Consider the following 17972-nt stretch of genomic DNA (forward strand, 5'->3'; position numbering starts at 1 on the left):
CACTGAACCAAGTGCATTACTGTAATACCAGTCTGCACTGAACCATGTGCATTACTGTAATATCAGTCTGCACTGAACTATGTGTTACTGTAATACCAGTCCATACTGAACCATGTGTATTACTGTAATATCAGTCTGCACTGAAACAAGTGTTACTGTAATACCAGTCTACACTGAACCGAGTGCATTACTGTAATACCAGTATACACTAAACCATGTGCATTACTGTAATACAAGTGTACACGGAACCATGTATGTTACTGTAACATCAGTCTGCACCGAACCAAGTGCATTACTGTAATACCAGTCTACACTGAACCATGTGCATTACTGTAATATCAGTCTGCACTGAACTATGTGTCACTGTAATACAAGTCCATACTGAACCATGTGCACTACTGTAATATCAGTCTGCACTGAACCAAGTGTTACTGTAATACCAGTCTACACTGAACCGAGTACATTACTGTAATACCAGTCCACACTGAACCATGTGCATTACTGTACTACAAGTGTACACAGAACCGTGTATGTTACTGTAACATCAGTCTGCACCGAACCAAGTGCATTACTGTAATATCAGTCTGCACTGAACTAAGTGTTACTGTAGTACCAGTCCACACTGAACCATGTACATTACTGAACTATGTGCATTACTGTAATATCAGTCTGCACTGAATCAAATGTTACTGTAATACCAGTCTACATTGAACCATGTAAATTACTGTAATACAAGTCTACACTGAACCATGTATGTTACTGTAAATATCAGTCTGCACTGAACCATGTGCATTACTGTAATATCAGTCTGCACTGAACTATGTGTATTACTGTAATATCAGTCCATACTGAATCATGTGTATTACTGTAATATCAGTCTGCACTGAAACAAGTGTTACTGTAATACCAGTCTACACTGAACCGAGTGCATTACTGTAATATAAGTGTACACGGAACCATGTATGTTACTGTAACATCAGTCTGCACCGAACCAAGTGCATTACTGTATTACCGGTCTACACAGAACCATGTGCATTACTGTAATATCAGTCTGCACTGAACCAAGTGTTACTGTAATACCAGTCTACACTGAACCATGTGCATTACTGAACCAAGTGCATTACTGTAATACCAGTCTACAATGAACCATGTGCATTACTGTAATATCAGTCTGCACCGAACCAAGTGTTACTGTAATACCAGTCCACAGAGAACCATGCGCATTACTGTAATATCAGTCTACACTGAACCATGTGCATTACTGTAATATCAGTCTGCACTGAACCAAGTGTCACTGTAATACCAGTCTACACTGAACCATGTGCATTACTGTAATATCAGTCTGCACTGAACCAAGTGTTACTGTCATACCAGTCCACACTGAACCATGTGCATTACTGTAATACCAGTCTACACTGAACCAAGTGCATTACTGTAATATCAGTCTGCACTGAACCAAGTGCATTACTGTAATATCAGTCTGCACTGAACCAAGTGCATTACTGTAACATCAGTCTGCACCGAACCAAGTGCATTACTGTATTACCGGTCTACACAGAACCATGTGCATTACTGTAATATCAGTCTGCACTGAACCAAGTGTTACTGTAATACCAGTCTACACTGAACCATGTGCATTACTGTAATATCAGTCTATACTGAACCAAGTGTTACTGTAATACCAGTCTACACTGAACCAATTTCGCATTACTGTAATACCAGTCTACACTGAACCAATTTCGCATTACTGTAATATCAGTCTGCACTGAACCAAATGTTATTGTAATACCAGTCCACACTGAACCATGTGCATTACTGAACCAAGTGCATTACTGTAATACCAGTCTGCACTGAACCATGTGCATTACTGTAATATCAGTCTGCACTGAACTATGTGTTACTGTAATACCAGTCCATACTGAATCATGCGCATTACTGTAATATCAGTCTACACTGAACCATGTGCATTACTGTAATATCAGTCTGCACTGAACCAAGTGTTACTGTAATATCAGTCTGCACTGAAACAAGTGTCACTGTAATACCAGTCTACACTGAACCATGTGCATTACTGTAATACCAGTCTGCACTGAACCATGTGCATTACTGTAATGTCAGTCTACACTGAACCAAGTGTTACTGTAATACCAGTCTACACTGAATCATGTGCATTACTGTAATATCCGTCTGTAATATCAGTCTACACTGAACCAAGTGTTGCTGTAATACTAGTCCACACTGAACCATATGCATTACTGTAATATCAGTCTGCACTGAACCAAGTGTTACTGTCATACCAGTCCACACTGAACCATGTGCATTACTGTAATACCAGTCTACACTGAACCAAGTGCATTACTGTAATATCAGTCTGCACTGAACCAAGTGCATTACTGTAATACCAGTCTGCACTGAACCAAGTGCATTACTGTAATACCAGTCTACACTGAACCATGTGCATTACTGTAATATCAGTCTGCACTGAACTATGTCACTGTAATACGAGTCCATACTGAACCATGTGCACTACTGTAATATCAGTCTGCACTGAACCAAGTGTTACTGTAATACCAGTCTACACTGAACCGAGTGCATTACTGTAATACCAGTCTGCACTGAACCATGTGCATTACTGTACTACAAGTGTACACAGAACCGTGTATGTTACTGTAACATCAGTCTGCACCGAACCAAGTGCATTACTGTAATATCAGTCTGCACTGAACTAAGTGTTACTGTAATACCAGTCCACAACTGCAATATCAGTCTGCACTGAACCAAGTGTTACTGTAATACCAGTCTACACTGAACCATGTAAATTACTGTAATACAAGTCTACACTGAACCATGTATGTTACTGTAAATATCAGTCTGCACTGAACCATGTGCATTACTGTAATATCAGTCTGCACTGAACTATGTGTTACTGTAATACCAGTCCATACTGAATCATGTGTATTACTGTAATATCAGTCTGCACTGAAACAAGTGTTACTGTAATACCAGTCTACACTGAACCGAGTGCATTACTGTAATACCAGTATACACTGAACCATGTGCATTACTGTAATACAAGTGTACACGGAACCATGTATGTTACTGTAACATCAGTCTGCACCGAACCAAGTGCATTACTGTATTACCGGTCTACACAGAACCATGTGCATTACTGTAATATCAGTCTGCACTGAACCAAGTGTTACTGTAATACCAGTCTACACTGAACCATGTGCATTACTGTAATATCAGTCTATACTGAACCAAGTGTTACTGTAATACCAGTCTACACTGAACCAATTTCGCATTACTGTAATATCAGTCTGCACTGAACCAAATGTTATTGTAATACCAGTCCACACTGAACCATGTGCATTACTGAACCAAGTGCATTACTGTAATACCAGTCTGCACTGAACCATGTGCATTACTGTAATACCAGTCTGCACTGAACTATGTGTTACTGTAATACCAGTCCATACTGAACCATGTGTATTACTGTAATATCAGTCTGCACTGAAACAAGTGTTACTGTAATACCAGTCTACACTGAACCGAGTGCATTACTGTAATACCAGTATACACTAAACCATGTGCATTACTGTAATACAAGTGTACACGGAACCGTGTATGTTACTGTAACATCAGTCTGCACCGAACCATGTGCATTACTGTAATATCAGTCTGCACTGAACCATGTGCATTACTGTAATACCAGTCTGCACTGAACCATGTGCATTACTGTAATCAGTCTGCACTGAACCAAGTGCATAACTGTAATATCAGTCTGCACTGAACCATATGCATTACTGTAATCAGTCTGCACTGAACCAAGTGCATTACTGTAATACCAGTCTACACTGAACCATGTGCATTACTGTAATACCAGTCTACACTGAACCAATTTCGCATTACTGTAATATCAGTCTGCACTGAACCAAATGTTATTGTAATACCAGTCCACACTGAACCATGTGCATTACTGAACCATGTGCATTACTGAACCAAGTGCATTACTGTAATACCAGTCTGCACTGAACCATGTGCATTACTGTAATATCAGTCTGCACTGAACTATGTGTTACTGTAATACCAGTCCATACTGAACCATTTGTATTACTGTAATATCAGTCTGCACTGAAACAAGTGTTACTGTAATATCAGTCTGCACAGAACCATGTGCATTACTGTAATATCAGTCTGCACTGAACCAAGCGTTACTGTAATACCAGTCTACACTGAACCATGTGCATTACTGTAATACCATCTATACTGAACCAAGTGTTACTGTAATACCAGTCTACACTGAACCAATTTCGCATCACTGTAATATCAGTCTGCACTGAACCAAATGTTATTGTAATACCAGTCCACACTGAACCATGTGCATTACTGAACCAAGTGCATTACTGTAATACCAGTCTACAATGAACCATGTGCATTACTGTAATATCAGTCTGCACTGAACCAAATGTTATTGTAATACCAGTCCACACTGAACCATGTGCATTACTGAACCAAGTGCATTACTGTAATACCAGTCTACAATGAACCATGTGCATTACTGTAATATCAGTCTGCACTGAACCATGTGCATTACTGTAATATCAGTCTGCACTGAACCAAGTGTTACTGTAATATCAGTCTGCACTGAAACAAGTGTCACTGTAATACCAGTCTACTCTGAACCATGTGCATTACTGTAATACCAGTCTGCACTGAACCATGTGCATTACTGTAATATCAGTCTACACTGAACCAAGTGTTACTGTAATACCAGTCTACACTGAATCATGTGCATTACTGTAATATCCGACTGCACTGAACCAAGTGTTACTGTAATATCAGTCTACACTGAACCAAGTGTTGCTGTAATACTAGTCCACACTGAACCATATGCATTACTGTAATATCAGTCTGCACTGAACCAAGTGTTACTGTCATACCAGTCCACACTGAACCATGTGCATTACTGTAATACCAGTCTACACTGAACCAAGTGCATTACTGTAATATCAGTCTGCACTGAACCAAGTGCATTACTGTAATATCAGTCTGCACTGAACCAAGTGCATTACTGTAATACCAGTCTACACTGAACCATGTGCATTACTGTAATATCAGTCTGCACTGAACTATGTGTCACTGTAATACGAGTCCATACTGAACCATGTGCACTACTGTAATATCAGTCTGCACTGAACCAAGTGTTACTGTAATACCAGTCTACACTGAACCGAGTGCATTACTGTAATACCAGTCCACACTGAACCATGTGCATTACTGTACTACAAGTGTACACAGAACCGTGTATGTTACTGTAACATCAGTCTGCACCGAACCAAGTGCATTACTGTAATATCAGTCTGCACTGAACTAAGTGTTACTGTAGTACCAGTCCACACTGAACCATGTACATTACTGAACTATGTGCATTACTGTAATATCAGTCTGCACTGAATCAAGTGTTACTGTAATACCTGTCCACACTGAACCATGTGCATTACTGAAATATCCGTCCGCACTGAACCAAGTATCACTGTAATACCAGTCTACACTGAACCAAGTGCATTACTGTAATACCAGTCTACACTGAATCATGTGCATTACTGTAATATCCGACTGCACTGAACCAAGTGTTACTGTAATATCAGTCTACACTGAACCAAGTGTTGCTGTAATACTAGTCCACACTGAACCATATGCATTACTGTAATATCAGTCTGCACTGAACCAAGTGTTACTGTCATACCAGTCCACACTGAACCATGTGCATTACTGTAATACCAGTCTACACTGAACCAAGTGCATTACTGTAATATCAGTCTGCACTGAACCAAGTGCATTACTGTAATATCAGTCTGCACTGAACCAAGTGCATTACTGTAATACCAGTCTACACTGAACCATGTGCATTACTGTAATATCAGTCTGCACTGAACTATGTGTCACTGTAATACGAGTCCATACTGAACCATGTGCACTACTGTAATATCAGTCTGCACTGAACCAAGTGTTACTGTAATACCAGTCTACACTGAACCGAGTGCATTACTGTAATACCAGTCCACACTGAACCATGTGCATTACTGTACTACAAGTGTACACAGAACCGTGTATGTTACTGTAACATCAGTCTGCACCGAACCAAGTGCATTACTGTAATATCAGTCTGCACTGAACTAAGTGTTACTGTAGTACCAGTCCACACTGAACCATGTACATTACTGAACTATGTGCATTACTGTAATATCAGTCTGCACTGAATCAAGTGTTACTGTAATACCAGTCCACAACTGCAATATCAGTCTGCACTGAACCAAGTGTTACTGTAATACCAGTCTACACTGAACCATGTAAATTACTGTAATACAAGTCTACACTGAACCATGTATGTTACTGTAAATATCAGTCTGCACTGAACCAAGTGCATTACTGTAATACCAGTCTACACTGAACCATGCGCATTACTGTAATGTCAGTCTACACTGAACCAAGTGCTATTGTAATACCAGTCTACACTGAACCCTGTGCATTACTGTAATATCAGTCTGCACTGAACCATGTGCATTACTGTAATCAGTTTGCACTGAACCAAGTGCATTACTGTAATACTAGTCTACACTGTACCATGTGCATTACTGTAATATCAGTCTGCACTGAACCAAGTGCATTACTGTAATATCAGTCTGCATGGTACCATACATGTATGTGTTACTGTAATAGCAGTTTGGACTGAACCATGTGCATTACTGTAATACCAGTCTACACTGAACCATGTGCATTACTGTAATATCAGTCTACACTGAACCATATGCATTACTGTAATACCAGTGTCACCAGGCTCGATGAAAAATACCTTCGTCCTGCTACTCCATCCATAATCGTGCACTAGCATACAATTAAATGCAATGAAACTATCATATTTGAACATTCAGAATACTATTTTAATACACACGAAACTACTACAAACACGTTACCCCATATCAATACAATTCAGGACGTAAAACATTCAATGTCCTCACCAGGGTATGCCTGACTAAAACAGGGAGAAATTAAATTAAATGTTTCTATACTATACAATGAGTGGTCGACACAACTCAACAGACCAAGGTTGCATTAAATTAACAATATCGCTAGCATAAAAACAAATGACAAGTACTGGTTTCAATAAGCTCACAATATAACAAGTAATTGTCCTACACAACAATTAATTAGAGCGACGGCGTTGCGGCGTGTATACCGGTTCCTTTGTGACTTCTTCCACGTCAGCTTTGCTAGGATTCAAACCTAGACTCTTCATTCCATTACGAGTGTGCTCCCGTTACACCACCAGTTACGTAGTAGTTCACTAGGACGCAGACCAGACTAGTAACACAATGTACATGTCAGCTTCTACCCGGTGTCCCAGTAGCCTTTGTTGACATCACGGTACCACGTTTCCAAAGCATGCTCCACACCACACGGTTGTTTGCCAATGACTTTAAACCAGAGTTTCAACTGTAACTTGACTCACAGTGAACATTACTACGGCCGACCAAAAACGACGGCAACAATTGTACAGCAAGCATGTACTCTCTCCAACAACCTCTGGCAAAAGTGCCCGTAATACCAGTCTGCACTGAACCATGTGCATTACTGTAATATCAGTCTACACAGTACCATGTGCATTACTGTAATATCAGTTTGCACTGAACCATGTGCATTACTGTAATATCAGTCTACACTGAACCAAGTACTGAACCATGTGTGTTACCACGCTACCCTGATGATAAGCACCTCCCCGATCATAAGCCAAGTGTCCAAAACTTCATGGTTATATTGAATTGCTACTTAGACAAAACTATGTATACGCACACTAGATAATACTTGCAATTCACCATGCTGACAATCCCTATGAAATAATGAATCCCAAACCACGTGCCCGTCAATCAAGTGGCACCAGCAAGTTTAGATTAGGCAAAGACCGAAGTGTCATTTTGCTAACTGACTGTCCGAATAATTCTCAGAACGGCTGTAATTTCATTTTAAGTCTTGGTGACATTGGGGGTGGTTTATTTAGTGATTTCATTTTGTGGTCATTATGCATTATCTTATGTTCTGCTTATACTTTATTAACATTTGCTACATAATGACCAGTGTCCAAAACTAACAATGCAAAAACAAAGATATCTCTATCTACGGAATAATCTTACCATCCTGATGGACCAACTTCTTCTGCTCTGGTTTTACCTCTCTTTGCTTCAAGTAAAATCTCGTGTAGTGCTTGTCTAGAACAAAAACAAGAGATTCATCTCAACTACTAGTATTCAGATGAGATCAAGCATAGACACCATGTGACATCACCAGGACAGTGAAGATGGTAGAGCAAAGCTATCGACAAATATTCTGTCTTCTTTCTGACAGGTGTTAGCCTAATTGCTTTGATAATTGATATTATTCTTTATGGACTGGATACGGCTTTTGCGGTCCAAGGTCCTGCGGCGGAAGCGCCTGAGCTTGTGAGGTTGCTGAGCCGTACGACCGAGGGCAGCAAAAGCCGTATCCAGTCAATAAAGGTTTTATCATATACCTTATATGAAAATAAAAGTCTTAATTGGTATTCGATTTCATCCGGGGATGTATATGGAGGAGTCTAAACGGCACAAACACGTCAACATCTCTCACACAATAGACAAACGAAATGTCACCAAATATATCCACAAATTATGTTTTAAAGAAACAGCAAATGAACGTAAATTTATAACAATATTTTAACAGTAATAAATATGAACTCATAAACGTTCTTTCGTAAGAATGGACACTACAGTCCAGCTAAGTTGGTCATTTACTGACCAACCGACAATGGACGTTTAGGTAGAGGCATGTTGAATTCACAGTTGTTAAAAACCATAGTCGGTGAACGAGAAACAATTGCTTGACAAGAAGCAGTTTGGTTTACAGTTCCAGATTCTGGCGTAGCTCAACTAGGAATATCTGAAATGCGCCAATGATATCTTTCGTTGAGAGACAGTATCGTCACAGTCAGCTGGCATCAATGTTGCTGATGCCAGCTCAATGTGAGTATTGTAGTGCTGAAAACGTGACATGTTTTTGTGACCAGTTATATTTATGATTGGTTTTCGTCAAGGTAATAATGAGTCCAACTGGTCTTTAGGTATCTTTCTCATCCACAGAATAATATCGAAGCGCAGACTCAAATTACGCGCATTTGAACACTACAGTCCAGCTAAGTTGAGCATTTACTGACCGTCCGACAACGGACGTTTTCTTGGAGCTGATGTTGTAGCCGCAGGTAGAGACATGTTGCAGACTCAAATTACGCGCATTGTCTGTAAACAGAAAGTAGTTCCAGGAAATAGACGCGTTTACCAAATATGGTAAACTGGGCCCGGGTGTGATATGGAAAATTATTGCACGGCTCGCGCATCAGGATTCCCATAGCGTTATGAGGCCGGGCAATACGAGGTATATGATAAGTGCACATACATGATTGGATAACCTCTTTTAAATAAGCACATTTAAAGAACATGCATTCATAAGGCTAGCGTATGTAATAACTGTACGAGTTCATTTTTATTTAGTCTATTCTATAAAGTTTCCAAATGAACATAGTTCTAACCAATAGTGTCACAGAATGCATTTGATGAAAGGAAATGTTTCATTTAAGAGTAAACAGAAATGATAGTGAATATTGCCACAGTTTTGTAATTTTGTGACCATATTGCATTTTACATAACTTCTTCATTGATCTTCATTGAATATCACATATGGGTATACATAGATTTTTTTTTTAAACTATAAATAATAATAACATCTTCTTTAAAACTGTGATGTATCATAGTTCAAAGTTAGTAACAGTCAACTGAAGTTTGAGTTACAGGCAACATAAAATGTTCAACAAAACAAAAAAATTCAGTTGGCCACAAATCAAAATTTGTTTAACTGTTAAATAAAGTTTGAGCACAGTTCCTCTATCCTCGGTCTGGAAATGGCTATTGTATTAGGTGTGAATTGGCCTCCTTCTCTGGAAAGGTGCATTGCAGGTTACTTTTTGTATCCGCAAAGTATTGTCACGTCATCATAACACAGTCGGTCACTATTTTTAATAACATCCGTCAGTGCTATGTTTTTTTTACAACTTAGTTTTTTATTGCAGAATTTGAGCTTTTAACCAGGATATCTGTATAACGTCATATTTTAGCCAGCGAGTAGTTCATTACTTTATCTATTTTACCAGCAACACATTTTCATAAAAAATGTCATACCTTTACCCAGAAATGTTTTGTGTGTGACTTTTGGGGTGATTAAAATGAACTCTATTTTATTTACCCTTCTTCTTGGCGCAAAACTTTGTCTTTGATTTTGAAATTTTATGGTCAAAACATATCAATAAAAATTGGTGGGCTGATTTGTTATTTGTTAAATTTAGCGATTTTTATTGATGCTCGTAAATGCAAATGGAGACGTCTTGACAGTGTGCACCATTCAGTGCTACAAAAATCTATTTATAAGCAAAAATTGTAGGATTGCTATACTTGTATATCGAATAATGTCAATAGTTGTTGTATAGTTGACATGAATTGCTATGAACCCCCAACAATCAGAAATATCACAGGTTTGTCAATCGAACAACAAAAACAACGCCATTTTGACAAGATTTGTTTAGCAATGTCAGCATGTTGGTACGCTTCGTTTTTTCCCTATTAAAACTAGAAGATGAACATAATTCCCAATATTAATTTTTACATGGCAGGAACTGGATGTTTATGAGTTGGTAGGCTGGTTTTGATACATATCAGGGTTCAGTAACACAAAATTAATTTGTTAATTTTGTTTACATGTTCTGTTTACTTTGTAGTTGCCTGTAATTTGAGGTCAAGGTGAAGTCATACAATGAGGTATCGCTTTGCATGATGGTAAATTTGCCTGATTTTAATGAATATTCTGATGGTATCGTAATCTGTCTGACTTTCCGACTTCCTTGGCCCAAGCGTGAACAGTTTGTTTACCGGCAACACAACAAAAGAACTCTAGTCGTTTCCAGATCAGGGATAGAGGGACTGTGGTTTGAACCCGCAACACAACAAAAGAACCCGAGTCGTTTTCAGATCAGGGATAGAGGGACTGTGGTTTGAACCCGCAACACAACAAAAGAACCCTAGTCGTTTCCAGATCGGGGGTCAAGGGACTGTGGTTTGAACCCGCAACACAACAAAAGAACCCTAGTCGTTTCCAGATCAGGGATAGAGGGACTGTGGTTTGAACCCGCAACACAACAAAAGAACCCTAGTGGTTTCCAGATCGGGGATAGAGGGATTGTGGTTTGAATAACTAAATGTGGATGATCAACAAAAACAACCGTTGCCAGTAACTAAAAGTAATGTTAAGGTCTGTGATTGTCGTGCCACCCACGTGCAACAAAAACAACCGTTGCCAGTAACTAAAAGTAATGTTAAGGTCTGTGATTGTCGTGCCACCCATGTACAACAAAAACAACCGTTGCCAGTAAGTAAAAGTAATTTAAGGTCTGTGATTGTCGTGCCACCCATGTGCAACAAAAACAACCGTTGCCAGTAAGTAAAATTAATGTTAAGGTCTGTGAATGCCGTGCCACCCATGCGCAACAAAAACAACTGTTGCCAGTAAGTAAAAGTAATGTTAAGGTCTGTGAATGCCGTGCCACCCATGTGCAACAAAAACAACCGTTGCCAGTAAGTAAAAGTAATGTTAAGGTCTGTGAATGCCGTGCCACCCATGTGCAACAAAAACAACCGTTGCCAGTAAGTAAAAGTAATGTTAAGGTCTGTGATTGCCGTGCCACCCATGTGCAACAAAAACAACTGTTGCCAGTAACTAAAAGTAATGTTAAGGTCTGTGATTGTCGTGCCACCCATGTGCAACAAAAACAACCGTTGCCAGTAAGTAAAAGTAATGTTAAGGTCTGTGATTTTCGTGCCACCCATGTGCAACAAAAACAACTGTTGCCAGTAAGTAAAATTAATGTTAAGGTCTGTGAATGCCGTGCCACCCATGTGCAACAAAAACAACCGTTGCCAGTAACTAAAAGTAATGTTAAGGTCTGTGATTGTCGTGCCACCCATGTGCAACAAAAACAACTGTTGCCAGTAACTAAAAGTAATGTTAAGGTCTGTGATTGTCGTGCCACCCATGTGCAACAAAAACAACCGCTGACAGTAACTAAAAGTAATGTTAAGGTCTGTGATTGTCGTGCCACCCATGTGCAACAAAAACAACTGTTGCCAGTAACTAAAAGTAATGTTAAGGTCTGTGAATGCCGTGCCACCCATGTGCAACAAAAACAACCGTTGCCAGTAACTAAAAGTAATGTTAAGGTCTGTGATTGTCGTGTGCCACCCATGTGCAACAAAAACAACCGTTGCCAGTAACTAAAAGTAATGTTAAGGTCTGTGATTGTCGTGCCACCCATGTGCAACAAAAACAACCGTTGCCAGTAACTAAAAGTAATGTTAAGTTCTGTGATTGTCGTGCCACCCATGTGCAACAAAAACAACTGTTGCCAGTAACTAAAAGTAATGTTAAGGTCTGTGATTTTCGTGCCACCCATGTGCAACAAAAACAACTGTTGCCAGTAAGTAAAAGTAATGTTAAGGTCTGTGATTGTCGTGCCACCCATGTGCAACAAAAACAACCGTTGCCAGTAACTAAAAGTAATGTTAAGGTCTGTGATTGTCGTGCCACCCATGTGCAACAAAAACAACCGTTGCCAGTAACTAAAAGTAATGTTAAGGTCTGTGATTGTCGTGCCACCCATGTGCAACAAAAACAACCGTTGCCAGTAACTAAAAGTAATGTTAAGGTCTGTGATTGTCGTGCCACCCATGTGCAACAAAAACAACCGTTGCCAGTAACTAAAAGTAATGTTAAGTTCTGTGATTGTCGTGCCACCCATGTGCAACAAAAACAACTGTTGCCAGTAACTAAAAGTAATGTTAAGTTCTGTGATTGTCGTGCCACCCATGTGCAACAAAAACAACTGTTGCCAGTAACTAAAAGTAATGTTAAGGTCTGTGATTTTCGTGCCACCCATGTGCAACAAAAACAACCGTTGCCAGTAAATAAAAGTAATGTTAAGGTCTGTGATTGTCGTGCCACCCATGTGCAACAAAAACAACCGTTGCCAGTAAATAAAAGTAATGTTAAGGTCTGTGATTGTCGTGCCACCCATGTGCAACAAAAACAACCGTTGCCAGTAAGTAAAAGTAATGTTAAGGTCTGTGATTGTCGTGCCACCCATGTGCAACAAAAACAACCATTGCCAGTAAGTAAAAGTAATGTTAAGGTCTGTGATTGTCGTGCCACCCATGTGCAACAAAAACAACCGTTGCCAGTAAGTAAAAGTAATGTTAAGGTCTGTGATTGTCGTGCCACCCATGTGCAACAAAAACAACCGTTGCCAGTAACTAAAAGTAATGTTAAGGTCTGTGATTGTCGTGCCACCCATGTGCAACAAAAACAACCGTTGCCAGTAAGTAAAAGTAATGTTAAGGTCTGTGATTGTCGTGCCACCCATGTGCAACAAAAACAACCGTTGCCAGTAAGTAAAAGTAATGTTAAGGTCTGTGATTGTCGTGCCACCCATGTGCAACAAAAACAACCGTTGCCAGTAAATAAAAGTAATGTTAAGGTCTGTGATTGTCGTGCCACCCATGTGCAACAAAAACAACCGTTGCCAGTAAATAAAAGTAATGTTAAGGTCTGTGATTGTCGTGCCACACATGTGCAACAAAAACAACTGTTGCCAGTAAGTAAAAGTAATGTTAAGGTCTGTGATTGTCGTGCCACCCATGTGCAACAAAAACAACTGTTGCCAGTAAGTAAAAGTAATGTTAAGGTCTGTGATTGTCGTGCCACCCATGTGCAACAAAAACAACTGTTGCCAGTAAATAAAAGTAATGTTAAGGTCTGTGATTGTCGTGCCACCCATGTGCAACAAAAACAACCGTTGCCAGTAAATAAAAGTAATGTTAAGGTCTGTGAATGCCGTGCCACCCATGTGCAACAAAAACAACCGTTGCCAGTAAGTAAAAGTAATGTTAAGGTCTGTGATTGTCGTGCCACCCATGTGCAACAAAAACAACCGTTGCCAGTAAGTAAAAGTAATGTTAAGGTCTGTGATTGTCGTGCCACCCATGTGCAACAAAAACAACCATTGCCAGTAAGTAAAAGTAATGTTAAGGTCTGTGATTGTCGTGCCACCCATGTGCAACAAAAACAACTGTTGCCAGTAACTAAAAGTAATGTTAAGGTCTGTGAATGCCATGCCACCCATGTGCAACAAAAACAACCGTTGCCAGTAAGTAAAAGTAATGTTAAGGTCTGTGATTGTCGTGCCACCCATGTGCAACAAAAACAACCGTTGCCAGTAAATAAAAGTAATGTTAAGGTCTGTGATTGTCGTGCCACCCATGTGCAACAAAAACAACCGTTGCCAGTAAGTAAAAGTAATGTTAAGGTCTGTGATTTTCGTGCCACCCATGTGCAACAAAAACAACTGTTGCCAGTAAGTAAAAGTAATGTTAAGGTCTGTGATTGTCGTGCCACCCATGTGCAACAAAAACAACCGTTGCCAGTAAGTAAAAGTAATGTTAAGGTCTGTGATTGTCGTGCCACCCATGTGCAACAAAAACAACCATTGCCAGTAAGTAAAAGTAATGTTAAGGTCTGTGATTGTCGTGCCACCCATGTGCAACAAAAACAACCGTTGCCAGTAACTAAAAGTAATGTTAAGGTCTGTGATTGTCGTGCCACCCATGTGCAACAAAAACAACCGTTGCCAGTAAGTAAAAGTAATGTTAAGGTCTGTGATTGTCGTGCCACCCATGTGCAACAAAAACAACCGTTGCCAGTAAGTAAAAGTAATGTTAAGGTCTGTGATTATCATGCCACCCATGTGCAACAAAAACAACCGTTGCCAGTAACTAAAAGTAATGTTAAGGTCTGTAAATGCCGTGCCACCCATGTGCAACAAAAACAACCGTTGCCAGTAATTAATGTTAAATGTTAAGGTCTGTGATTGTCGTGCCACCCATGTGCAACAAAAACAACCGTTGCCAGTAACTAAAAGTAATGTTAAGGTCTGTGATTGCCGTGCCACCCATGTGCAACAAAAACAACCGTTGCCAGTAAGTAAAAGTAATGTTAAGGTCTGTGATTGCCGTGCCACCCATGTGCAACAAAAACAACCGTTGCCAGTAAGTAAAAGTAATGTTAAGGTCTGTAAATGCCGTGCCACCCATGTGCAACAAAAACAACCGTTGCCAGTAACTAAAAGTAATGTTAAGGTCTGTAAATGCCGTGCCACCCATGTGCAACAAAAACAACCGTTGCCAGTAACTAAAAGTAATGTTAAGGTCTGTGATTGTCGTGCCACCCATGTGCAACAAAAACAACTGTTGCCAGTAAATAAAAGTAATGTTAAGGTCTGTGATTGTCGTGCCACCCATGTGCAACAAAAACAACTGTTGCCAGTAACTAAAAGTAATGTTAAGGTCTGTGATTGTCGTGCCACCCATGTGCAACAAAAACAACCGTTGCCAGTAAGTAAAAGTAATGTTAAGGTCTGTGATTGTCGTGCCACCCATGTGCAACAAAAACAACCGTTGCCAGTAAGTAAAAGTAATGTTAAGGTCTGTGATTGTCGTGCCACCCATGTGCAACAAAAACAACCGTTGCCAGTAAGTAAAAGTAATGTTAAGGTCTGTGATTGTCGTGCCACCCATGTGCAACAAAAACAACCGTTGCCAGTAAGTAAAAGTAATGTTAAGGTCTGTGATTGTCGTGCCACCCATGTGCAACAAAAACAACCGTTGCCAGTAAGTAAAAGTAATGTTAAGGTCTGTGATTGTCGTGCCACCCATGTGCAACAAAAACAACCGTTGCCAGTAAGTAAAAGTAATGTTAAGGTCTGTGATTGTCGTGCCACCCATGTGCAACAAAAACAACTGTTGCCAGTAACTAAAAGTAATGTTAAGGTCTGTGATTGTCGTGCCACCCATGTGCAACAAAAACAACTGTTGCCAGTAAGTAAAAGTAATGTTAAGGTCTGTGATTGTCGTGCCACCCATGTGCAACAAAAACAACCATTGCCAGTAACTAAAAGTAATGTTAAGGTCTGTGATTGTCGTGCCACCCATGTGCAACAAAAACAACCGTTGCCAGTAAGTAAAAGTAATGTTAAGGTCTGTGATTATCATGCCACCCATGTGCAACAAAAACAACTGTTGCCAGTAAGTAAAAGTAATGTTAAGGTCTGTGATTGTCGTGCCACCCATGTGCAACAAAAACAACCGTTGCCAGTAACTAAAAGTAATGTTAAGGTCTGTGATTATCATGCCACCCATGTGCAACAAAAACAACCGTTGCCAGTAATTAATGTTAAATGTTAAGGTCTGTGATTGTCGTGCCACCCATGTGCAACAAAAACAACCGTTGCCAGTAACTAAAAGTAATGTTAAGGTCTGTGATTGCCGTGCCACCCATGTGCAACAAAAACAACCGTTGCCAGTAAGTAAAAGTAATGTTAAGGTCTGTGATTGCCGTGCCACCCATGTGCAACAAAAACAACCGTTGCCAGTAACTAAAAGTAATGTTAAGGTCTGTGATTGTCGTGCCACCCATGTGCAACAAAAACAACCATTGCCAGTAACTAAAAGTAATGTTAAGGTCTGTGATTGTCGTGCCACCCATGTGCAACAAAAACAACTGTTGCCAGTAACTAAAAGTAATGTTAAGGTCTGTGATTGTCGTGCCACCCATGTGCAACAAAAACAACCGTTGCCAGTAAGTAAAAGTAATGTTAAGGTCTGTGATTATCATGCCACCCATGTGCAACAAAAACAACTGTTGCCAGTAACTAAAAGTAATGTTAAGGTCTGTGATTGTCGTGCCACCCATGTGCAACAAAAACAACTGTTGCCAGTAAGTAAAAGTAATGTTAAGGTCTGTGATTGCCGTGCCACCCATGTGCAACAAAAACAACTGTTGCCAGTAAGTAAAAGTAATGTTAAGGTCTGTGATTGTCGTGCCACCCATGTGCAACAAAAACAACCGTTGCCAGTAAATAAAAGTAATGTTAAGGTCTGTGATTGTCGTGCCACCCATGTGCAACAAAAACAACTGTTGCCAGTAAGTAAAAGTAATGTTAAGGTCTGTGATTGCCGTGCCACCCATGTGCAACAAAAACAACCGTTGCCAGTAAATAAAAGTAATGTTAAGGTCTGTGATTGTCGTGCCACCCATGTGCAACAAAAACAACTGTTGCCAGTAAGTAAAAGTAATGTTAAGGTCTGTGATTGCCGTGCCACCCATGTGCAACAAAAACAACCATTGCCAGTAAGTAAAAGTAATGTTAAGGTCTGTGATTGTCGTGCCACCCATGTGCAACAAAAACAACCATTGCCAGTAAGTAAAAGTAATGTTAAGGTCTGTGATTGCCGTGCCACCCACGTGCAACAAAAACAACCGTTGCCAGTAACTAAAAGGATTGTTAAGGTCTGTGATTGCCATGCCACCCATGTGCAACAAAAACAACTGTTGCCAGTAAGTAAAAGTAATGTTAAGGTCTGTGATTGTCGTGCCACCCATGTGCAACAAAAACAACTGTTGCCAGTAAGTAAAAGTAATGTTAAGGTCTGTGATTGTCGTGCCACCCATGTGCAACAAAAACAACTGTTGCCAGTAAGTAAAAGTAATGTTAAGGTCTGTGATTGCCGTGCCACCCATGTGCAACAAAAACAACCATTGCCAGTAAGTAAAAGTAATGTTAAGGTCTGTGATTGCCGTGCCACCCATGTGCAACAAAAACAACCGTTGCCAGTAACTAAAAGTAATGTTAAGGTCTGTGATTGTCGTGTGCCACCCATGTGCAACAAAAACAACCATTGCCAGTAAGTAAAAGTAATGTTAAGGTCTGTGATTGCCGTGCCACCCAT

The 17972-nt window shown here is 39.9% G+C and overlaps 1 protein-coding gene across 1 annotated transcript in view; it reads right to left on the reverse strand.

Annotated features, from left to right (window-relative positions):
• Positions 1-17972, reverse strand: part of LOC146747419 (uncharacterized) — a 62013-nt gene that overhangs the window by 15000 nt on the left and 29041 nt on the right. The window contains exon 2 of the mRNA XM_085498176.1: positions 8193-8267. Within this exon, the coding sequence (XP_085354302.1) occupies positions 8193-8267 (75 nt within the window). The remainder of the gene's footprint in view (positions 1-8192; positions 8268-17972) is intronic.

Source organism: Saccoglossus kowalevskii, chromosome 4 (genome assembly GCF_978046115.1).
Source record: "Saccoglossus kowalevskii chromosome 4, keSacKowa6.1, whole genome shotgun sequence".
Taxonomy (NCBI): domain Eukaryota; kingdom Metazoa; phylum Hemichordata; class Enteropneusta; family Harrimaniidae; genus Saccoglossus; species Saccoglossus kowalevskii.